This window comes from Anoplopoma fimbria, chromosome 8, assembly GCF_027596085.1.
Source record: "Anoplopoma fimbria isolate UVic2021 breed Golden Eagle Sablefish chromosome 8, Afim_UVic_2022, whole genome shotgun sequence".
NCBI lineage: Eukaryota > Metazoa > Chordata > Actinopteri > Perciformes > Anoplopomatidae > Anoplopoma > Anoplopoma fimbria.
The window spans coordinates 2,115,841-2,140,585 of NC_072456.1; the positions used below are offsets into that span (position 1 = coordinate 2,115,841).

At 40.7% G+C, this 24,745-nt stretch overlaps 1 protein-coding gene across 1 annotated transcript; it reads right to left on the bottom strand.

Annotated features, from left to right (window-relative positions):
• Nucleotides 1-7: 7 nt before the first annotated feature.
• On the bottom strand, nt 8-23,734 carry LOC129094411 (unconventional myosin-VIIa). Its single transcript, XM_054602574.1, has 48 exons — nt 23,680-23,734; nt 23,180-23,217; nt 22,945-23,046; nt 22,696-22,848; nt 21,965-22,149; nt 20,711-20,832; nt 20,459-20,601; nt 20,252-20,365; nt 19,958-20,111; nt 19,797-19,873; nt 19,582-19,701; nt 17,978-18,117; nt 17,635-17,845; nt 17,419-17,554; nt 17,163-17,332; nt 16,912-17,052; nt 16,637-16,795; nt 16,441-16,533; nt 15,846-15,940; nt 15,673-15,757; nt 15,377-15,595; nt 14,074-14,283; nt 13,641-13,853; nt 13,389-13,547; nt 13,003-13,302; nt 12,750-12,910; nt 12,534-12,660; nt 12,304-12,423; nt 11,697-11,870; nt 10,618-10,845; nt 10,359-10,526; nt 10,143-10,260; nt 6,914-7,040; nt 6,646-6,812; nt 6,352-6,533; nt 6,140-6,261; nt 5,900-6,054; nt 4,556-4,709; nt 4,114-4,269; nt 3,463-3,568; nt 3,253-3,366; nt 3,031-3,118; nt 2,825-2,931; nt 2,354-2,539; nt 1,635-1,751; nt 1,369-1,452; nt 1,158-1,277; nt 8-1,061 (listed from the first exon to the last, which is right to left on the bottom strand). Exons 2-48 carry the CDS (start codon nt 23,195-23,197, stop codon nt 966-968), a joined length of 6,696 nt encoding a protein of 2,231 aa, XP_054458549.1. The 5' UTR covers nt 23,198-23,217; nt 23,680-23,734; the 3' UTR covers nt 8-965.
• Between the last annotated feature and the right edge of the window lie 1,011 nt (nt 23,735-24,745).

The following is a 24,745-nucleotide window of genomic DNA, read 5'->3' on the forward strand; positions in this document are numbered from 1 at the left end:
TTAGCAGAACATTTTTTCCAACAATTTTATTGAATGGTTTGTTTTCACGAGCATGATTTCATTTGAAGCAAATTAAAATAAAGATTTATTTAAAGGTTCTCTGTGGAGTTTTTGAACACTGTTAGAACTATGAGGCAATGTATTCACCAGTGGATCCCGGTTATATTTGAATTTTGCACAAGGATGCACATGTACAATGGTTGTATTATAGAACTGGATACGGCAGCCTGGCTTCCAATTTTCCAAAAAAATGGAAGCCAGGAATGGCTTTGGTGTTTTATAAAGAAGAAAATGAATCCAACATGTTAGTCCTGAGGGATGTTTTCAAGAAAACTCCACAAGACACCTTTAATGTTTGAGGAAAACAATGCTTCCGGTGTATATAAATGAAAAAAAACAACAAAAAAACCAATGATATGCACAGAATGTATTTCAAAATAAAATTGAAGTTGGAAATATTTAGAATACCGGCCATTATTCAAGTCGGGTTGTATCTATTTATACTTTTGTTTTAAATGTATTAAACTTGGGTGGTATTTATGGTTAGGAGGGAGCATTTAAGAAAACCACTATTTATTCACAAATCTTCATACATATGAGTAAATTTTGTTTTTATGTGTGGATCATGAACCACATTGTTTAACTGAGACTATTCATTTTTTATAACTTAAGGGCTGTAGAACATTTGTGCACAGTATTAGTGTTACCTAGAACGGTGGTTCTTCACTAAGGGTTATGCTACTTGAAACATTAGCTTTAAATACATTTTGAGAAATCTACAACAACTTTGTTTTCTTCAATTAATCATTTTTTTACCGAGCACAAATAAAGTTGATTGCACTTTTCACAAACAGAAAACTTTTTCTGCTCTGTCTCTTTGTGTTTGTATGAACTACATGTTGAATGTGTTGGGTTTAAACCGGCAGCTACAGGCCCAAGTTGCTTCGCAGTCTTGCTGCTGAGGCTCACATGTTGAAGCGCTGGTTCTTGGTTTGCACTGCCCTCTGCTCTCTGATGTACATTGTGACATAGGAGGTTATGAGATCGTCCATCTTGTAACCCTTTTTAAAGGAAGACACAGAGGTAAATAAAATGAATAACTTTTACTTACTGGCAGTTTATCATTAAGGGCACACGTGTCTAATGATAGATCTTACCAGTGAGGTTTCACACAAGAATTTGCTCCCCTTGACTAAACTACCAATAGTCATGTGAAAGTAGGTGCTTCCACTGCACCAGTTAGCGATGCGGTTGAATGGGTGATTGGCCAGCACATCCTTTACAAGAGAGAGAATTGTTTATGATGAAAAACAGGAGCAACATGTTAAAGAGAATACTGTCAATGATGATATTTTATTTCTTTTTCACCTTTGTTTTAGGGTGGATGATGGTGAGTCCTTCCTTGCTGATAGCTATTCGCACAATATCTGGGAAACTTGGTTCTGATGTTTGCTGAAAAGAGAGTCAGAAAGGCAAATGATAGAACTTTTTCCTCACCGCAGTCATGACTATTTGCTTTCTGCACACGTGCAGGGACTGAGACAGAGAGCATCAGATAAACAAGCCACCCATCAAACCCAACCATAGATTGCAAGATAGAGCACCATTCGTGCTGCTTTCACTGCAGGCCTTACCTTCACTTCAAAGAATGCACAGCCGAAAGTCGGCCAGCGACAGACCACCTTCAGAAAAGCCACCTTAGCTTCCTCAACGGTCATACCAGCTTGTTTGTTATAAGAGGCACCAATACTCTGAAAAAAAAAAATATAAAATACACATCAGAATATGATGCAACGTTCTTGTTTTGTAAAAGTTTTTGCACTCCTTTTAACGAGGTAAATGATTGTCCAACACCCCCACAGCCCTTCAGGCAATACTCTCAGAGAGCTGAGATAGCGATCACAGGGATGGCATAATGGTGATATTGTTCATGTGAGTCTGGAGATACTCTATAGGAGTTTATGTGTATCCACCGACTGATATATCATATTCCTCTGTGACATAGAGCTCAGTTAGTGTCCAAAAACTAATAAAAACACATCAATGAGCCACACTGTTGCACTGGGTGATTGCAGCCCTGTTCACACCGAGGTGCAACGCTAAAGAAAAACGCCTTGGAGAAACACGGCGGGTAAAACAGAGTAATGCACCTATGGAGCAAGGCTGTGCACGCCACCGGGCGATCAATGTGTTGGCCGTTACCATCATAATCATGTGATGACCTTAAATTATAGTTCATTGTAATAACGAGAGGCTGTTGCATTGTTGGTTTTTGACTTATCATGAGACGTGTTGACAATAAGAAAGAAAAGTAAATTGATAAAGATGATTAGTGTGAGAAAGCCCCTCATACCTTCTTCCATTCATTTTCAGACATGGCCTTCAGTTGGTCGGCGGGCACCAGCTCCTTCAGCATCTTGGGAATCATGACCAACTGGTTCTTGTCATTGCTGACCTTTATCCTGAAGAGCAGAGCTGCAATGTTGACCATTTCCTCTTTGGTGCAAACATGATAGCCTCTCAGGTACTTTGGTAGCTCCTGGAAGAGAGAAAGATATCTTAGAATATCTGCTATTGTGGGTAGTTTAACCTTTGAACCAAGTTGCTACTGACCACATTGTTCATTAGGAGATTTAGAGAAGAGAAGAGTTTCTTATCTATAACTTTCAAACTGGTCATAATGAAACCAGAAGGAGCAGTCTGGAACTAGTATTGATACTTACACATCAATACGTCCGGTAAGATTTTCATTTTCATATCATGTGGAAAAACTAAACATCCTGGAAAAATGTGATGGAAGCTGACCAGCATCATTCAAATGTACCTGAGGGAAATGGAAGATAAGATCGGCCTCTGCGTCTCTGCCAGGAATCACATTGAACCACAACTTCCTCATGAAGAACACAAGGTAGGCTATGTTGACTGGCCCGCCTGCAGAACGCACACAAACAACAAAGAGTTTTTTTACAGGCAAATGCAAAGAACCATCAAAAGTCCGACTGGCACTCTCATCAGATAATGGCTTTTTACCGTCTTTGATCCTCTTGGCTTTCTTGGACCAGTCGGTGATTTGTCTCAGACTATCAAAGAAGTAGTCTGTTTCAGTCAAACTGAGAACCTAAAAAATAAACACCATAACAAACTGTTTTTTAGAATCAGCGGAGTGGAAGTTCATGAAAGAGGGCTTTGTGAATGAACATGCATAGAAAAATCAAAAATCTAATTATAATGGTTTGATAGATGTCAACACACCTTGTCTTGTGTTTTGACAAAAATACTGAAGCCCTCTGCTGAAGCCAGACTGAGCTTCTTGGTAATGTTCTGGATGAGATCCTTGATCCTGGTGTTTGTCGTGACCTGAAATATCTGAAGATGGGTGAGAGGAATCGTTGGGATTACCTTGGGAATATATTTGACCTGGCTTGTTTCTGTACCTTTTAACATACAATGGGGCTGCGTTACCTCCTCTGTGTCATTGGGGAAGTGGATTTTGTGGAAGATCTGGGTGCTGTTCTGCTGGATGGCGTCTACTTCCGCCTGGTGTGGTGGGAGCTTCCTTGGCTCCATCCTACACAAGGACGGCAAATGCACAGTCACGCTGTTGTTGTTTTGTTTTTTTAAGTTAACATTTTTGTCACTAAGCCAAAGATTAAGTGCAGATAAAGAAAAGAGCACACATAAAAAAGAAAAGGTCTCTGGTAGCTTGTCACCGTTATGGAAATCATACTGAATGTCAAATGTATTTATAGAGGAGAACATGCAAATGGTGAGTGTGGTCATGTCACTGTGAAGGTGATGCAACACATGTCAACGCCAGCATTGCTGCAAGCAAGTCCTTCCTTAAACTGCACAACTTGCCCTCGACTGCCCTCTAGAATAAGAAGTCAGTGTACTTTAGTTGTCAGTCTTTAGAGAGCCTTTATGTCATGAGAGATTAAAAACACAAGGGGCCACAGCTTGACATTTCCTGTTCTCACGTCACGTTGTCATGTCGCACACACAAACACCTTTTGCGACACCACAGACTCTTCATCTTGTTAAACCTTCTTGTGAAACCAGGGGGAAACACGGTGCTGTGTGTTTGTGACGTATGCTACAGTTTGTCGGGCTGACCTCAGGGAGCTCTGCAGACGCTGCAGGCAGTCAGCAGCGAGGGGCTCTCTGCGACGCGACTCAAGAAATCGCTGAGCGTGCCTGAGAAGAGACTGGCTGGGCGGAAAGAGGCCGCAGCAGAGCCACAGCAGCTGCCAGCCCTGCTCCACGCTGAACCTGGGTGATGGAAAGGGGCAACAGACACAAATGCATGTAGGATACTCAAAAGCATATGATGCAATGGAGTCTGGAGATTAAAAAAAAATGTCAATTCTCTTTTTTTAAGTCTTTGTTCTTCCTACTGTCTAAATAAAGAAAAAAACACATGGGAATAACACTTCTAGCGACTTCAATTTACCAGTCAGGCTTTAAACAAGCTTCAAATCTTGTTTATCTCTTTTTAAAATTAGAAACTGAAACTAGCAATTTTTTGTATTATTAAGGTAGAAGAATATAAGCATACCGGTTGTTATTGCTGCTCATCTGCTTCATGATCTGGCAATAGATCTCGTCCCTAAGCACCTCATTTTGAGTGGCGGGGCTGAAGATCTGGTCTGTGAGCTCCAGAGGACTCTGCATCTGCTTGGTGGGGTAATCTCCCATATATTTCAGGATCGGTACACAACAGTCAAGGAGGAGCAAACATTTTGGTTTCATGAACTTTGAAAATATTGTTAGCCGGTGATGTTGTAGATTGACAAGTTTCCGTTCTTGATCGGGTATGGTAGCTGGGGAGGCTGTGGGCTGTTAGCCTGTTTAGCTTAGCTAGGCTAGTTATCTGGGCTTTATTCATTATTTTACTTAACCATGTCAAAGCTACGTCTTTTCACATGTTCATGACCATATAAGCCTCTTCACTGGCTAACGTTATTGGTTATATTGGCTATTTAGGCTTTGGAGAGGCCTTGTTGCCCCAGTCTGATTGCTAAAAATCGCTAACTTGCTACGAAGGGCTGCGTTGAGTGTAGATGTGCAAGCAGAAAGGGAAGTTGTTTTATGGATTTTATGTTCCCCATCTCAATATTTTCTCAACTTGAAACATTAAGTAGACCTTTTAAACAGTTTTATGTTCTCAGCAGTGTTTCCCTGGGTCAATATGCTGAATTCCCCCATCTATAGCTCACAGCCTACTGATGTTATTCTCCTTAAAAATACATCCTCAAATCTAAAAAGATAGCCCTGACCCATCTCTTGCGTTAGTTTATATCAAGAACATAAAACCCTGGGAAAATAGGGATGACCCATGGTCTCCTCCGTGCTGTGGGCCAAACTTTAGTGACCCACCTGATGACCCTTACATTTTACAATTTTTTTTGACCAGTGAAATAGATTGTCTGAATGCCATGGTTGGTTAACCAGCCGGGCGGACCATGGCATTCAGACGAAACGGCCTGTCAAGGCAAATTGTAAATTCACTGTAGTAAAGATACAATGTAGATACTTTATAGGGGCTGATTAAGCAGCTGAATATCTGATCATTGCTTGGGCAAGGATCGGATTCAAGGACAGATCAAAGGTACGTTAGGTCAGTGGAAAGGGAGCGGTGAGCGTATTTAGCTGGTGTTAGGGAAATGATGTCTCCTGCCAGAGGGCTCAGTAGATTAAGACACTGCAGTATCCACTGACAGGTAAAAACACAATTTGATTCCACCAGAGTGCTTAGCTAGTTAACTTCTGGCACATTTCACCATGTATATTTTTTTTATATTTGCTCAAGACAGAAGAAAAATAAACCCCTGAAATAGGCTGAAACTCCCGTGACAAAAGGTGCACTGGTGAAAAAAACATAATCTGGTGTAGAGGATATCAGTGAATGCCAGGCAGGCTTTGTGGCTGAGCTCTGGGTTGCCCACTAATTTCTTGAGGAGGGGCTGTCTGATTGGCTCTCTGGAGTTCACCCACAGCCTCTCAGGAGCGGCATTCCTGGACATCACCTGACGGTTCACATCCTTAATGGGCTGCCTGTGGGATCAAGATATTCCTGCTGTCAGTGCTGTTCTAGTGAGCATTATCGTGCTGGGAAAAAAAAGAGGGCATTTCCAGATACCTGAAGTACTCGAGGGAGAATTCTTTCAGCGTGGCAGGAGCTAATCTCTCCACCGTTCCAGTTTCTTTCTGGTTTGCCTGTATGATGTTCTTCCTCTGGTTAGGAGACAAGTTTATCAGGCTCTGAAAAAAAAGAAAAATATTCAATACTCCTAAGATTCTGTGCACAATAACTCGTTTGAGAAGGAAGCGTTGTGGTGGACATCTCCGTACCATGACCTCATTGGTGGGTTTGCTGAGTGTTGGCAGGATTAGGATTGCCTCGGTGGGGACGGCTCCCGTTTTTTTTGTTCTCTCGTTTTGGCCCTTTATCCAGCCGCGCTGCTGAGAAAACTCGTCATCTTTGATTATTATAATGAGCTCTCCTTTCTTGAAGCTCAGGAGTGTGGGGTCATCTGTAGAATAATTGATGTGGACCCAGAAATCAGTTAGCATTTAGCAGCAATGACCCTAAAAGAGCTAATTCAACTGCGACCATATAAGAAAGATAAAATCAGATCCTCTTACCTTGCCTGTCTTCTTCCTTCAGGGTCACAGCATACTGAGATCTCTCTGTCAGCCCACTGAGGAACATTGTCACCAGCTCCGCCATGTCCTCTGCTGTGCCTCCGCTCAGTGTGAAGTCTCCTTTCAGTGTTAGCAGGCTCACCGCCTGGCCAGAAGCTTTACCCTCCCTGGGAGTCAAAATAAGTAACACCAGGCTGTTTTAGTAGACTAGTCCCCATTGTAAACCGGCACACTGCGCTGCTTCCCTCTCCTATGATTCGGTCTCTACCTCACGGTGTGGACTCCGGTGACTTCCGGGAAGGAGAGCACCAGCAGCCTCTTCTCTCGCTCGTCCAGGAAAGTGATACCAGTCCAGTTTATGGCCACAATGAACTTGCTCTTTGGCAGCGGAGGGCCTTAAAAAGAGCCATGGGAGGAACAAGATCATTAAATCTGGACTCATGGGAGATATGAAGGTAATTATAAGATACACAGCAGCAGTAAAGTGTGAATCATTGCGGCCACCCTGAAGGAAAGAGCTTGTGTGCAGCATTAATGTGTACAGAAGTAGAGGCTCTATCATCAACCAACAGGTATGGTGGTTTCACTTTATGGCTGAAACTAACAACTTCTTTCATAATTAATTCATCTGTTGTTTTCTTGATTAATCGATAAGCCAATTACATGGATTCCCGGAAGGGACATGGAGGGAGGAAAATAATCAAAAGTTGAAAAGAAAGAAAGAAAATAAGAAAAATTAGGCTAATGTTTTCCAGGGTCAGTTTTGCATTATGGAAACAACCAGACACCCGTGGGAGAGGTTCATAGAATTCTATTTTGAGATCGGCCTCAAATATAAAGACAAGACAAATGAGACAAGAATAAATTGGCACATCCCGCAGTCCCTCCGCCTCACTCCCCAACTTCGACGGGAGGACGGTGGTCTGCAGCTTCGGAAACAGACCTTCAGTTAGTTTGCTGATCAGTAAACTTTCTGTTGCTACTGTTGCACAGGTTAGAGCCAGCCAGAGTTGCTGGCAAACAGCCAGCTGTGACCCCCGTAGCCCCGGCGGTTTGCACTGGGTGAATTTGAGTTGCTACAATGGCTAACTGAAGGTCCGAATCGGAGCTGCCACCCACACTCCTCCCTGCAAAGTAGTCTCCTAGCAACGGAAGTGAGGCAGAGGAACTGCGGGTTGAGGCTTCAACAGTGCGAAACTCAAAGATATTCAACTCACAATCATAAGTTTAATTATGACACCATATAAAAAAGTAAAACTCCAACAGATGTGTCATTTTAGACCAGTAGAGGCAGAGAGGCTGCAGTGGAGACATTGATGTGAACCAGGTGAAGAGAAGATTATTATTTGTGCATGTAGAGTCAAGGAAGTTTCAGACAGAGATAATACTTATACAAATGGTTAGTAGGCAGGGTTATAGGTACCCCCCTTTCTCTGCAGCATGTCTGTTGGTGTGTAAAAAGAGAGCTGAATGTTCAAAGGACAAACAGTCAGGAAAAGGGAATAAAATGTATCTTGTGAGAAAGCCAGACAGATGGCAGGAAGAAGAGCGAGTATAAAATGCTATCTTCTCAAAAACGGACAGTCGGGTCAGAGACTATCAGGTGTCAGATAAGAAAGCAAAAACATTTCTTTCACATTTTCCAATGTTAAAGTGGCCCTATTATGCTTTTCCACTTTTTCCCTCTCCTTTAGTGTGTTATATATATTTTTGTACATGGAAAAGGTCCGTAGAGTGTAAAACCTGAAGTCCACGCCTAAAAGGAGTTACCCTCCCCCTCAGAATTACTTCTCCTGAGCTGCCTGAAACGGCTCCATTGAATTCTCTCCTTCACTTCTGTAACTTTATGAGGTCATAATTACGGAAGTGATGTAAAGTCTAACATTGAAAAGGAACAGGAACTTTGCTCCGGCCAGTTTTGCAGGGTTTTTGTTGGAACTACAGTTTGTACAAGTATTGGTACAAAATATCCTTCATTATTGAAGTGAGTGTTTATCATATATTGCAAATGTTTTCCTCTGGTGATGTAAAGTTTGGCCCTCAAACAACAAAAGAGAGAGACGGAGCTGAAGCTCCAGAGGAAGAGTTTTTTAAATGTGAAACGTTGACCAATCACAACAGAGCGGGCTAGCAAGACCAATCAGGGCAGACTTTGCTTTCTAGGGGAGGAGCAAGTGCTACAACGGAGCATTTCAGAGAGAGGGTGAGAAGAGGAGCTGCAGGACAGCCAGGATGAGAAAAGGATGATTATGAGAATTAACGCATGTAAACATGTTGTAAATGTAACTTGAGATAAAAATATGCACCCGGAAAATAGCATAATAGGGCCTGTTTAACATAAATTGACACAACAAGGGCCTTCGTAGTTCACCGACATGCTCGGAAAGGGAGGGGTGAGCGTATTTAGCTGGTTACAAACTGCAAAACACCACTAGATGCCAATAAATTTTAAACACTGTTCGATCAAGTGAGAAGAAGTTCAAATCTGATTTGAAGGTTTATGGTTTATTCTTACAGGAGGCAAGGGGCAACACATACTATCTGTTTAGTTTAAAAAGAAGCATAAACATCTATATATTGTTCACTCCATTAGCTGCATTATACTGAGGAATCACGTCATGAAAGCCTGCGTAATTACTTTTATCTCACCAGCATTTGATCTGCAGAGTTAATCATCCTCTGTGTCAGTGAGTCAGAGCTCATTTTTCTCATTAAACACCTCGGATGAATCGTTTTGCAAATTGGCTGTTCACAAGCTAATCAGCAGTAAATACGAAATCCAAGAAGGAAGAAGTGTTGTTCCTGGCCCACTTATTCACTCTTAATCAACTACTTTGCTTGAGTCTTAACCCCAGTGGTGTAGTGCATCTATAAATATCCTTGTATATTCCAGCCTGACATGCATACAAAAAGCCGCAAAAGCTAATTGTGCAAAAAGACTGGTTAAATAAAACAGGTTGACTGCTGATCATGAAAAGTGTTTGTCTCTATATTCCAGAGGAAAGTGTAGAAATGTCTGTGTTATACTGTAAGCGTTACTGCAAACTCTTGATATTCAACATTTGAGGAAGGAAAGTAATGCAAGATTTGGATGTAAGACTTTAGCAGAAAATCTGATGACTCTAAATACCTTTTTTGAATGGCAGAGATACAGAATACTAGTGAATTTAGGCTCTAGATATAGCTCATTCTGCAAGACACTCTCCATCCAAAGTAATCCATTCTTGAAAAAGGTACAAATGAACTGAGAAATTACTGATTCATTTCTTATAATGACTTGCATGATGCCCTCAATCATTTCATCTTCCCAAGTTTGAAAGATCTCTAATTCAACAACACATTGGTTTCTTGTCACCCATAGGTGCAAACAGCCTTATATACTATTGTGACTTTCTTAATTTCAATGTATATAATCATCATGATTTGTGGAACTATAAAACATCTAATTACATAACAACAGAGAGGCGGGACACAGTCATTGCCGGTACGATGCCTACCTGACACTTTGACAACTTCAAAGAAGCGAGAGAAGAACATGGGCCACTTCTCTCGGGCGTAGTCCACCATCTCTGCCTTCACTGAATCTGCCTTCTGTTTTGAACTCAAATACGGACCCTTGTGTGGTTTGAGGAAAAAATAGAAAACTTTACTTCAATTCAAGGACATTGTAGAGCCTTTTTTTCATTTCTGTCCAGCACTGTGTTGAGACTGACCTGAGCATGAGCAGTGCTGACCATTTGCACCCATTTGCCCTCTGACTTGGCGTCCAGCAGAGGATTGTTGATGCAGTCCTGAACAGCTTCTTTCACATTTTCTGGGCTGCTGTCAGAGCCGTGCTGGATGTACAAATATTTTGCAGCCAGCTCGACAAGATCATCCTCCTTTGGAAGTGAAAGGAGTGGGGGGAAAATGTGTCAAATTTATATCTGAGAATACAACTGGAAGAGGATAATCATCCAAATATAAGCCCACCTTTTCACTCTGGTACTCTCCACACTTCAGACCGTGGATGAACTGTTTGTAGATGAGGTCTGTGCTGATCTTGTCCTCCTTGCAGTCGTGCCAGGGGGTGAAGACCTCCTTGCGGAAGAATAGACGCCAGGGAGCGTGCTGTTCCTGCCCTCCTCTCCTCTTTACTTCCTGCTCACACTGGGAGATGGCGTCCATCACATGCTCCCGGCCGCTACCCAGAGCCCACACCTTCAGGACAAGTCAACACTTCAAGTTATGGCTATCTATATATTCTAAAATCACTAAAGCAGGACGCCACAATAGATTCTTTCTTAATATAAAGTCTTTAAAACAGTGCGTCCAGGCAGCTCGCCCAGTGTGCAAAATACACCTACGACCCCATGAAAACATCTAATTTTGGCTCGGTCTTAAAACGTACATTACTTTGTATATATCTATGTTGTACAGTATATTTGCATGTTGTAATGAGCACTGGCAAAACAACAGGAAGCAGCCTATGTAGTAGAACTGTCAGCACAAACTTTAAACTTGCAAACTCGAAATATATACAGACTAATTATTCAATGAAACTCTGTTATTCTGCTCCTCTGCATGTTTGAAAAGACTCATTAACAAAATTAATTATATATTGTCCAATAAACCAGTCCATAAGCAAAATATCAGCACTTGATTGCCTCCTAAATAGTGCTTATGTAAAAACAAAAATAGGGCATGAACTATAAAGAGAAAGCCCTTAAACATACTTTTCTGGTAAAACGCTTTAAACAACAATCCACTTATTACTGGGAGGTCACTCTTGCCGCATTATCTGCACTTGTCTGCATTGCTTTTTAAAAATGTCTACCATTTATGAATTGGCTTTGTTCTAAGCTTTCATTACTGTAGTGACTGTAGTGAAAATAAAAAAAAATTATCCTCATTTAAAAACTTTAAAAAAAAAAATCTTTCAATGATTCTTATATCTTTACAGCATGCAGAATGTTTAATTGAGAGTTTCGTCTGTGTGAGAAATTGCAGATCTAATCATCACCTACTGTACTGCAGGAACATAAACACACCGAGCGGACGTGACTGCGTACCTTTTCATACAAGGCGACATAGACAGAGAAGCCGAAGGTGTCCTTGAGCTTGACTTTGTTAGCGAGGAGCTGGCAGATCTCCTTGGAGGTGGATGCTGAGTCGACGGGCAGGTTAATGGAGCGTCCATCCATCAGACTCACCGACACAATCATGGGCTTTTTTGTCTTGGTTGCCTATCACAGTACAGAAAAAAATGACCATGAGTTCTGCTGTGAATGTAGGTGTTAAAGGGTCAGTTCATTCAAGTTACAAAAAAACATCATATGAATATAATTTGTGTTACTGAGATTTCAGCTGCCACCACAATACAATTTAAGTCAATCGCATTTTGTTTGTGGCGCTTACAGCGTGGAAAAATTACATTTACAAAATCCAACACAATAGTGTCTATGAAAACTTGGACTGTGAGGCTGAAAGTTTTTGAATGGGTGGCATCAGAAATCTCAAATTCTCAACCTGACCTTCTTCCCTATTCAGTGAGAAAATGTGTTTTTTATTGATTTGGGTCAAATGTAAAGTTTTTTGTTTTTTAAACATTCTACAGGGACAAATGCACATGAATCCATTTAAGACATTTGCCAGAGCATGTTCTGTCAGTCTCTGTACCTGCAGCTCCAGCCAGGCTGGAGGCTCCCCTCGCACTCCGTTCATCACCGTGCGCCGCAGCCTTTCGGCACAGTGGGAAGCGTAGCCAACTGGAGCGAAACGGATGAAACTCTGCAGGTACTGCCGAGACATAAGAGATGAAAAGAGATGAGAAGAGATGAGCGAAACATCAATGCGTCCTGCATGCTGTTTATGAGATCCGGAACCGCCGGTGCAGCTGTGTTTCTTACCATTATAAAGCGATCACTTGGAGGGAAGATGCCCAGACAGAGGGACAATAGGATCCAGCCACGGAAGTAGCTGTTGCGATTGTTGTTGTCTTGAAGCTGCTTGCAGATCTGACAGTAAATTTCATCCCTGGACAGACAACAGAAAAATATTTTATTAGTAGAGAATAAACAAAAATACTTTAGATGTATGGGATTTTAAAATTGAGCTTCTGTTACCTAAGGTCACGTCTGACAATAGCATATCCCACAATGATGTGGAGTTTTTCAAGCGTCGTCAAGGGCCGGTCCAGGGTGGGTCCTTCTCCAGTCATGCTGTCGTCGTCTTCCTTAACAGTCTGCAGTGTGGGAGGCTTTGACACTTCAGTCAGATCATCTGACTGTAAGAATAGACAATAAAAAACATCAATATGTTCAAAAAAGTGAATATGAGTTTACAGCAACACTAATAGTTTTTAAGCTGACTCCTCACCTCCTCCATGATGATAGAGGGCTTCCTGAAGCTTGAAGTGGATTTGGGGATTGTATTTTCTTGGACAGTGGATGCTTTTCTGTTTCTGGACAGTAGGTCCGTGAATGTGGATCCCTTCCTCGTACGAGGGCTTCCCTCTGGCACAGTGTATACCTTCGGGTTTTGAGCCGTCTCACTGGGCAGAGCGGAAGCCTTCCTGTTTCTTGTCAGAAGGTCTGTGAAAATGGAGGCCTTCCTGTTTTGTGTCGGCTCCTCGGGTACTGTTGAGGGCTTCCTCTCTTTCTTATTCCTTAGCACCCTCTAAAGAAGTCAGAAATTATGATTAGTAATCTATGGTCAATTGATCTTAATCTACAAAATTAGGCAGTGTTCAATATTACATTTACCTGATCCAGGCCAACCATGTGGCTGAGACGCCTGTCCTTTCTGGAGATCAGCTCCTGCGGCATAAAGCGTTCCTGCGTGGGGGCTCCCTGGACTAGCTTCTTTGGATCAGGGAGGTCTCCCGTGAACCTCAGAATTATCCACCAAACAGTCAGAGAAGCCTGGAGATAACATAACAGAAACACCAATAAACATAGATATTCCTCGCGTAAGAACAACTGAATTGATAAATCGAATTGGTCTGAGAGAAGCACCAAGACATCGCCTTCATCTTCGTGGTACAACAGGGGCTGCCGAAGCCTTTGGCGGATGTGGGTGTGAGTTGCTGCACCCTGAAAGTACATGGAGGCAAATTTGGGGAAGGAGTACTCATCCAGGTCATCGTCGTCCTCTTTTGGAAGATCCTCCTCCATGGGGAAGTCGTCGATGTCTATCTCCTCGATGATTGTCTTTTTCACCTCAAATTTCTGAAAACAGATAGACAGGCATGTAGGGATTAACTATAAAAGGACTTCAAAATTTGCAAAGCTGTTGTTTTTTAGGGGAGTTTTTCCTGTGCCGATGTGAGGGAAGGACAGAGGATGTCGCATGTGCACAGATTGTAAAGCCCTCTGAGGCAAATTTGTAATTTGTGATTCTGGGCTATACAAAATAAACTGAATTGAATTGAATTGTTGTTTCCCAAACCTCGAATCCCACGGGTGCTTGCCCCTCCTGCCCTCCGACCGTAACAGGCAGGAAGTCAAAGATGCTGTCCACCATCTCCTGGTCAGTGATGGACTCAGTCTGAGCTTTGGCCTCCATCTCTTTCTTCCTCCTAAGAACTTCCTCCAAGTGTCTCTGTCTCTCCAAAATGACCCGCTGCTCTTCCTCTTTCTCTTTAGCAGAGAGGTACATCTGAGAGAACACACAACACAAGAGGTAATCAGGAAAAAAAGCATCATCCTGAACGGCAACTTCCTGCAAAATAGAGCAGTTCAGGTTCAGTTCCTCACACAGCAGTAGTTACTGAAGCAGAGGCTTCTGCTACATTATCCCCTACCACAGTGATTCCTAACCACAGAGATACATCGAAATATTGCAAATTGGTGTGATACTGACATGTAGAAAATGTATTGTCGAAAAAACTATTAAGCCTCCAGCAGCTACAATAGCTATAATAGACTAACTTCACAGTCCGTACATACTTTCATCGACATGAGTGAGTTGTAACACCACGAGTTGCCACTGAGTGTGCATGAAAACTAGTTAGCAAGCTAGCAGGGAAGGAAAAATAGTAAACAAAAAGTAAAAAGCTAAAGGTAATGGAGAAACGGGTTAGATAGTTAGCTTGGAGAGAATAAACATTTGAAATACCTAGCTAACGTAACAGATAAATGGTTGAAATAGTTAGCTAAAAGTAATAGATAATTGGTTAACATGGTTGGCTAAAAGTAACGGATAATAGTTGAAACAATGCATTGAAATTCATGAATTAATAGGTAAAAGAGTTAGCTTGTCAAAATAGGTAACTTGTTAAATGGTTGGCTAAAATTAATGGATAAATTGTTTAGACAGTTAGCTAAGAAAGGATAAACATTTAAAATAACTAGCTTAAGTAATGAATAAACAGCAGGAATGAGAGATAACTGGTTAAAATGGTTAGCTAAAATTACAGATAAACAGGAGAAAACGTTAGTTAAAGGTTATAGATAATTCTTTAAATGGTTGGATTAAAGTAATGGATAAATAGTTGAATTGAGAGAGTAAAAGTAACAAATAAATGAATGAAATAGTTCGCTAACAGTAATAAATAGGTCAAATTAACGGACATGTGGAACATGAGGGGTGGTGTCCCTGAAAGTGAACTTGTCTTCATCTGATAGGGATGTGGAAGTACGTCCAACAAAAATGGTTTTGAAACCCTGTGTTGTACCAGATAAAACTGGCCGGGACTTCTATCTTCTTTATTGTTGTAAGCCAGAGAGGGTTCTCTTTAAGTTGAACTTACATCTGTTTTCATCTTTTTGATGGCCTTTCTTGCCAGCCCACCCCTGGCATGTGCCTGCAGGAGGATCACAGCGTCTCTCTTGCGCTTCCATTCCTTCTTGGCCAGGTATCCTCTGACTCGGGCCTGCAGCACAATGGCTGCCTCACGCTCCTTCTTATACTGGAAGTGGAGCTGACGAGACCGGACCTGTGCCTGCAGCCTTGCAAAGCCATGCTGGACCTAAAATTGAAGGGTATTATTGCATTCCAGTCCAATTTTTAAATTCACTCATACTCGTGTAATATACAATGACTTACCACTTTGTACAGCTTCCTGCCTTTGTGTCCTCTCCAGCATTTCTGAATGACAAGAGCTCCTGCCTTTTTCCTCAAGAAGTCTCTCCTTTAGAGGGCATGAAGTTGTAGGTCACATGAGCAACAAAAAAAAGAAAAGAAAAACAAGCAGCTAATTTAAACCTATTGTCCCATACCTGTATTTGTAGCCTCTCATGACTTTCTGGATCAGAAGCGCTTTCTCGTTTAGCTCTTTCATTCGCTCCAGTTCCAGCATGGTGTCATGGATGTCCTGAGAGAAAACAATAGCGAGTTGATGTTTTTTTGGGTGGAAATATTCACTTCATATATATATTATATTACATGAAAAGTCAGGGGATTATCAACGTTGTTTTGTCATTTTTATGGAAATCCATCTGATAGTTGATGAGACAATTCCCTCAAGTTCAACTTCATGTTGACACCATAGGAACCTTATTATTGAATTTGAGCAACTTGAATACAATCTTTTGAAAAGTTATCACTTAAGTTCGTATTTTAAACTTGTGAATCCTGAAGTAAACATTTTAACTTACTTTTCTTACTTGACATTTCTAATACATTTCAAAAGTAAACTATTTAAATAGAACAAATTCAGTGGAATTAAAATGTCAACGTTACCTATTCAGCAGTGTTTACATTTAACAGTTAGGTATTCAGTTGCTTATAACATTCAAATTATTGTGGCCATTGTATTCCACTACCCATATCCATCAGTAACAACAGACTGTACATAAAAATGTAATGCAGCACCTTGAGGAATATCTTTGTCTTGCCAGTCTTCCAGTCGCCCTCTCCAGCAAGCACAGATTCACAAATGCTTTCACAGCATTTCTCTTTACTTTCCTGTTGGAGCAAAAATAATCATCATACAAAACAGCAAGAGAAAATGAGAATAGGTGCGAGGATATCATGAACAAAAATGATTATGTTTAAACCTCCATCTTACTGTTTTGGGATTACAGAGGGACGTTTTCAGCAGGACACGGTAGCGATTTAGAAACTCGTTGAATGTGTAGCGTACTGGATACCCAGCCTTCCGGATCCTGATGGTTTCCATCATACCGGAGTAACGGAGCTGGCGCATGCACAGCTCTCTGTCGAACAGCTGAAACACAGAGGGGTGTGCTCTGATTAACGCACATCAAAATGTTTCATTCAATTTTGGCACAGATTTAAATCAGTGTAATTTTGGCTGGAGAAAATGCAGCTTTTTTTCCTCACCATGGGCTTCTTGAAGTCATTGGGTTTAACGCAGCGTATGAAATAGGGCTGGCACACAGTTAGTGTTTTCATCAGGGAATCCAGAGACTGACGGAACTGGCCAGTCAGAGTTGGCACTCGCTTCTTGCCATCGGTCGCTTGCTGTCGGACACAACAAAATGTCACATAGTTTAAGTAACAAAATTTGGTATTTTTTTATTTTCAAACTGATTATATCTGTGTTTAATGCTGAGGCTAAAGGCCGCACTGACCCGGAGGCTGTTGTTTGCTGTGGTGATGATCATCCTGGGGTTGACGCTGCTCTTGATCGTACTGGAGGACAGCACATTGTGAAACATCTGTTTGAGGAGTTTATTGGTAGAGGTCTCCACCAGATTAATCAAATCTGAGCTGAGGGCATCACGGTTTTTATCAAGGAAACCTCAAAACAAGACATACACAATAAGACCATCACACAGGACTTGCACAAAATTGATTATTTTGCTTCTTAAAGGCTTTAAAAGGTACCATTTGAATCATAGTAGACCTTTCCAGCAAAATGTTTGACTCCAAACTGTGTCTCATAGTTGTTCCTGGGGGGAATATAGATGTCCCCTTTCCCATGGACCTGGTTCAGTTTGTGGAGCAGGGTGGTATCTGTGCCCTGAAAATTAACAAAAAAGGAGTTAAAACCTGCTTTGCTTTGTTACATTAAACTTTATGAGGTACAAGGAGGACATAGACCTTGGGGAAGTTGCTCTCCTCATCAATAAGCGCCATCATGTTCAGAGGTTTGTTGGCCAATACGTCCAGGGTGCGCTGGTTGTCTTTGTAGTCAATGTGCTTCCAAACAATGTTCTCACGTGCATACTCGTCCTGCTCCATCTTGAAAACATGCCTGACAAAGAACTGCTGCAACTGCTCATTGGCAAAGTTGATGCACAGCTGCTCGAAGCTGCAACAGTTCAATAAATGCAACAGCACATGAGGAAAGCAAGATTGCTGGACTTCAGGCCACACGTCAATTAACAGTGTGTCCAGCAGAAGTAAATGCTCTAATGCCATGAGAGTTGTTGTGAATGCTAACCTGTTTTTGTTGAAGTTCTCAAATCCAAAGATGTCAAGCAAGCCTATTGACTGGCGGGCCTCATTGGAATCCTCAGGTGGCTTGTAAACGGCTGTATTGATTTTGTCCACGACCCAAATGAAAAGTCTTCCATAAATAGCCTGGACAAATAAATACAGAAAACAGCTGACCAATTATACATAGCACCAAACCCTGTACTAAAAGAACAATACATAAGATCCAAAGATCCAATACGGACAATAATGTCATTACTTCCATGCTATGGTTAATGACTCCATTGTCAACCGTCTCTGCTCTTAGACAATTTTTAGCCTTACTTTAGGTTTGTCTTTTGATTTTAGTAATGAATTATTCGTTTTAAGCTGGTGTCTTTGCCAAGTCTCCCTTGCAAAAGAGGTTGCCAACCATTGGGTTAATAATATAAAAAATTGTGTTCTGAGTATAATTCCTAAAAACTTTTCGTCTCGTGCTAACCGCAGGTCAAAATTTCCACGTCCAACACTTTTGCTCAGTTCATTTCAATATCCAGAACCAGATAACTGCATTTGTGTTAGCCAGTGCTATGCTATACATTGAGCTTAATGCTAACACCATACAAACATTAGCATTAACCTTAACATGTTAACATGATAAACGTAACTACGCTGCTAGTGTTAACATATTATATATGAGCTAGTAGCATACTAACATTAACACTAGCATGTATCCTTGCCTGCTAAACGTTAGCATGTTTGTTAACATGATGAAATACTAAACATCGCTATGTGCTAAAGCTAACATATTATTAGTATCATTATGATACTAATAATATAGTATGCTGGTATGATACTATCATACCAGCATACTATCATGAGCATTTATCCTTAGATTCTAAAAGTTAGCATGCTAATTAATATTTACTAAATGTGACTATGCTCCAAACATACTAGTATATTAGGATAATACCAGCATTTTAACATTAGTATTAAACACAATATAATGCTAAACGTTATTGCAGTGCTAACATTGTAAATTAGCTAGTTTCATACCAACTTTGCCTGATACAATTTTTCATGTTGACATGATTCAATACTAAATGTTACTATGCTGCTAAAGTTAACATATCAATAAGCTCCTTAAATGATTACGTAAATCTGAGGAAATTTGCTTAAATTGATCTAACTGTTAAGCCTAAAGAAAACACGGCTAGACTAGTGATTCCCAACCTTTTTATTGTAAGAGCCCATAAATCAAATCAGTTTCTATGCAACCACTCATTGCAGTTGACTTAGTGTGGATAGGAGCTGTGAGCATGTATTTCCTTTCCTTCTGAGATTGTTTTATATGAAAGAATTTGAGAGGCCTGGAGAGGTTTAATTCATTTTATAAATGGAGTAGTCTGAGCAGTCTGAAAACAGTCAGAGTACATCAGGATTCCTTTTTTTTGGCTCATTGGTGGTAAGAAATTAAAAACCTTTCTCCTTTTATCATCCATCAATTTTGTTTTCCAATGATTATGGGCGTTGCATCCTCGCAGAACTAGTTCAGTGTATTTTAACATGAGATGCATTAACTTCTGAAATACACTTTTGCCTTTTGAAAACATAAATCAAGACTGATGTTACCTTGACAAAGGCGTCTCTGCCATCCACAGCCTGGGCAGAGTTCAGAGGTTTGGTCACACTCTCCCTGGCTGTCATGAAGGAGCGCTGAGTCAGACTCTTCTCCAGTGCCTTGGGTTCCACCTGAGGTAATGGGACAAACACAATCAGACATGGACATATCAGCTCCTTTTATTTGCATTTGTAAAAACAAAAAAAACCAATAAAACTACTCATACCTCCAAAAGTTCGCTGGCTATTTTGAAATGGGATGATGTGAGGACGTCACAGGCTTCTAGGTTATTGACTATGGTACCTGAGATTATGGAATAAAATGTGTTTAATGGCTAAACAGATATATCTACATTGCATGAATCCCATTGTATGGTTCTGTCCTTACCTTCAAAGTCCACATTGCCCAGGTGAAGGATGGCAGCGAGAAGTTTGAAGATTTCCCAGATGTCATTCTCTGTGAACATGAGGATCTTCAGAGCTGACCGGAAGTGGGCGTATTCCTTCACGTCATCTCGTCCTTCACAGCTGGTGCACTTACCCTGGTGATAGAATCACATGGTTTAAAGCTAAATGTGAACGTTTGTCTCCTCTGGTTATTGGTGATTCACAGTCAATTTATCTTCAAAAATCCATCAACAAAGAAAGTGTTTTATTCTTATTATACTTTATATCTCAGTACCATGGTCAGATAGTTGTACTCAGCAGCGGTCCCAAGGGAAAGAATCTTTTTCTGCTCAGCTGGCATGCCCATCAGCATGTAGTAAAATATGTGGTAGTTTCTTTCCTCAGACTCCTGCACATAGAAGCAAAGGGTTTTAACCAAAAGAAAAATTGACTTGTACCAAGTAACTGCTCTTGCAAATATATAGCTAACCGAGCATCCCACCTGACGGCAAACTCTGGACTTCTCCAGCAGGTACTGCTCAATGCGGGCCCCTTCAATGGCCCCACCCTTGGTGAAGTTGATGTCAATGTACTTCCCAAAACGACTAGAGTTATCATTGCGAATGGTTTTGGCATTACCAAAGGCTAGGAAGAAAGTAAAAACAAAACATATTAAAGCAGATTAAGTGAAAATGTGGGATTCAGATAATTATGAACATTCTTCTATAACTTTAATTTAGTGTTTTGCTCATACCCTCCAAGATGGGGTTTGCCTCAAGAATCTGTTGCTCGATCCAGGAGTGCTGGCCGCTAACCGCAGCCAGGAACTGCAGCATGAGTTTGGTGCTCTCAGTTTTCCCTGCTCCCGATTCTCCACTGATGGGTAAAACAAAGAAGTGAGCATGTGGAGAGACTGTTTACTTTTTAACAAGGGGGTTCTGCAAAGATTAATTTTAGGCCCTGTTTTTTTTTTTTTTACAATCTATAGTAATATCCTAGTACCCTGTACTCTAATCATTGTTGTTTCAGTTGTATGCAGATTACACTATCTATCCATCTTTAAAGTTTTAATATTCACAAAAGGTAAATTAGCTTAAATGCGTTCTATTATAGAAATAGGAAGTGCTCCTCTAAAACAGTAGAAAACATTGGGTCAAATATACATTTCTTTCAATTGTGGACCCTGGCAATATCCATCTATTCACCCATGAAACATTTTTGATGAAGCCTCTAGACCCCCTACATCACAGTTTCCTCACTGTATCCTTTAAAAATGTTAAGTGGACATCTCGATCTCACAAGGGTGAGAAACACTGCTTCCTTTTCATTTATAACCTTCTTATGTACAGTCTATGTTTATAACCCATTGATTTAAAAGCTGCCTACACATCTATCCAACCCTGCGATTCATTTAACTCCACATTCCTACAGTGCAGTCTGCTTGCTCACCCTCGTAAAATACTCTTGGACTTGGGACACCGATACGTTTCTCACAGTTTGTCTCCATCATTGAAACACTACCTTCAGTTTAATGTGAATGTTTTCATTGAATGTGTTGTAACTCGGTTATGTTCTTCATTCTGTACACATATACACTATACAAAATAAATTGAATTGAATTGATCATTTTGCCCTTGTTTTCATTTATTTATCTTGTGTAGCTTTTTTATGACTACTTGTTATGTTGAAGGGCTGTAAAAATATGAATATATGTTAATTATCAATTCATTTGTCAATCATTTTTTTAACACACAATTATTTGTTTTAACCATACATAGTCAGCAAATGCCCAAGATGACATGTTCAAAGGTCTAGATTTGTCCAAAACTCAAAGTAATTTAGCTCACTTTCATATAATCATTCTGAAACCAGGATATATATATATACACATTTTAGAAGCTGTACCCAGAGATCTTTGTCATTGTTACTTAAAGGATTCAATGAATCAACCAATCTCTTCTCGCTGACTAGACAATGATCTGGGATCAGCCCACAGACAAAAGCAGACCTGATCACGCAGCACTGGTTCTTTCGGTTGCGGCGCATGTTGAAAAAGCAGCTGTCTGCGATGGCGAAGACATGAGGCGGCAGTTCACCCAGCCGTCGGTCTGTGTACATGTGCACCTGCTCCACGGTGTAGATGGGCAGCAGCTGGTAAGGATTGACTGCCACCAGAATGGAGCCTGTGTACGTCTTAAAAACAGAGGGGGATGTTAACTATCACACAGTAGCACAGTTGAGGAATGTGTGAGTACATGAGCATAAATAAGTTATTGTGGTGGAAGCACATCATCCAGCCAGTGACCATGTTTGGTTATGGCTGCAATGCACGAAATGCATGTTGTTATGACTTATTACATCTAAAGATTTCATGGATCATTCATGATTATGAAAAGCTGTGGTTTATGATATAAAAAGCCTGTGCAACACAAAGAAATATCAGCCTTTGTTCATTTCGCCCCCAGCATTTAGGAATGGTATTTTCATACAATTAAATGGCCCGATTCATATAATTGATGACACACTGCTGAGCTTTGATGACATAGAAACACTGGGGCGGTCTCCCTCAACAGAGGCTCATTCGTCTCTATGGAGACAAACAGCACTGTGATAAACTAGGGGCAAAGTCTAGGACAGAAAGCCAGTTCACAGCTAGGGAGTACACAGACGAGTAAGCAAATCCAGAGCAGGTTATCGTAATCGTAAAACTTAGAGTGAACCCAGGGAATAGAAACCTACGTAGATGATGCCTTCTTTGTGTCGCACCAGAAGGTTCCTGAGCAGCCCAGCCTCGTTGAGATCACCGAGCCTTATCATGTCATCCACACCCTTCACGGAGGTGGGGTGCATGGGCCGGATGGCGCCCTCCTTTTTCTTGTTGATCTTGTGCTCCTGTGCGTATGTTATAAAAGAGTTGATCTATATATAGAGGACTAATTTTTTCTGTTCCTGACAAAAAAAAGAACAATCTCTTGTAGGGTTTTGTACCTTTCCTTCATCATCGATCAGCTGCAACTGTCCGGTGTCTGTCACCACGACCTCCGCCCCGATCGGCACCCCAACACCAGAGTCCACCCATACTAAATCCCCCTAGTTGTGGGAAAGAAGAAGTTGTAATAAAAAAATGCCATACCCAAATATCAGAACTGTTCTCAAAACTGACTATGTGGGCATCATGGATTTTAGAATTATGTGTATATATTATACAGATACTCTTTCTTACCTTACTCAAATGCAGCATAGCAGAAACCTGGATTTAGTCTGACAAAAAACATTAACTTAATTCAGATACAGCCCAGTTACATTCACCTTACATTCATCACTTAACCCTATTACCAAACCAATATTAGTCAGTTAAGTATACTCAGTAGGCTTTAACAGTGTGGACCATGACCTTTTTATAGCAGCATACTGTTGATGCAATTTAAAGTAGAAAAGATATACTTGAAATCACCAGGCAGTTTTGTGGTCCCTGAACATTGACTATTTCAAATTTTCTCATCAACACCTTAAACACCTTTCTATAAAGTCTCATTTTTACATTATACCATGATAACTTTCCATTTTCAAGACACTATAAATTATTTTTTATAGAGAATTATGAGATCACAATGGAAGTCATAATGAAAAAGAGTCCATAGTGAAGTTACCTCTTTGGAAACACGTGACACTGGGTGTAATGACAGATTTGAAGACGCTGTCCTGTTTTTCGTCAGCTCTTACCTGAAAATAGTTGGTTCCTTGGTGGAAGCCCCTGCTGCTGCCGCTCAGGGAACTTTCTTTCTTTGAATGACTATGAAGCAGGAAGCAGGGAGATTTCCAAGCAAACACCCCTTTATGGCCCTTTGACTTTGCTCCTGCAAAAGGTAGAGCCACCCAATGTCACCAACCACCAGACTCGCGGCATACACCTTGTATCATCACAGAGCATCGACTTCCAAGTGTTTTTATCACAATATCTGTAATTTGGTGTCAAATATTTGATGGTAATGTAAAGATTATACACATTCTTTCCCTTTAAATTAACCAAAGTTTCACTACTTAAAATTCATGTTGGTAGAGACAAGGCTACAGTAGTACAGCTAATATAAAACACAACATGTGTCTAATAAATATAAGGCAAACAAAATAAAATTATCGGGAAAAATATTAAATAACACTGAATGTTAAAACAAAAAATTCTTCTTAGAAATAGTTAATGATAATCAAAGACAAACCAGTATTCTTTGTCGACAGAATCAGTCAGCTGGTTAAAGAAATTACGTTAAAGGGGACAGTGGATTATCCCAATGCCAGTAAATAGCTTTTTCCTGATCTTGTCACAGGGCAATTGCTGACTACACTAGACTTCACAGCAATTATGTTGTAAACAGCAGATAATGAAGAGGAGTGACTGACTCTGGAGATACAGGAACATGACCTTGCTGGATTAAACGGCTCATACCATCCGTACCCGCTGTATGGCCTGGGACAATATTGACAGAGCTGTGAAAAGGCTTAAATCCTACAATCTGTAGGGTTACACTGTAGGTTCTTTGTATTTAATAACAATGAAATATAAATCACATGTGAGGATCAGTGTCTGAGCGTGCTCCTTAAGGGTATCCATGATGATACTGTAAAGCAATAATCACGCAATCTCACCATCGGTCGGTTTATCCGGTTTGGGAACAGAACGCGGTAACGTTTTTCTTAAGCATATACACAATTAACTAGAAATATGCACTCAGTTGAGGGCAGATTTTCAACAGATGTGTCTGCAACCACCACTGCTGTATTGTGTGATTGA

Coding starts and splice junctions, on each gene's coding strand:
- LOC129094411 (XM_054602574.1), bottom strand. Junction 18,118..19,581: donor GCAGAGACGCCTTTGTCAAG/GTAACATCAGTC, acceptor TTATTTGTCCAG/GCTATTTATGGAAGACTTTT. Junction 2,932..3,030: donor AGCCAAGAGGATCAAAGACG/GTAAAAAGCCAT, acceptor TGCGTTCTGCAG/GCGGGCCAGTCAACATAGCC.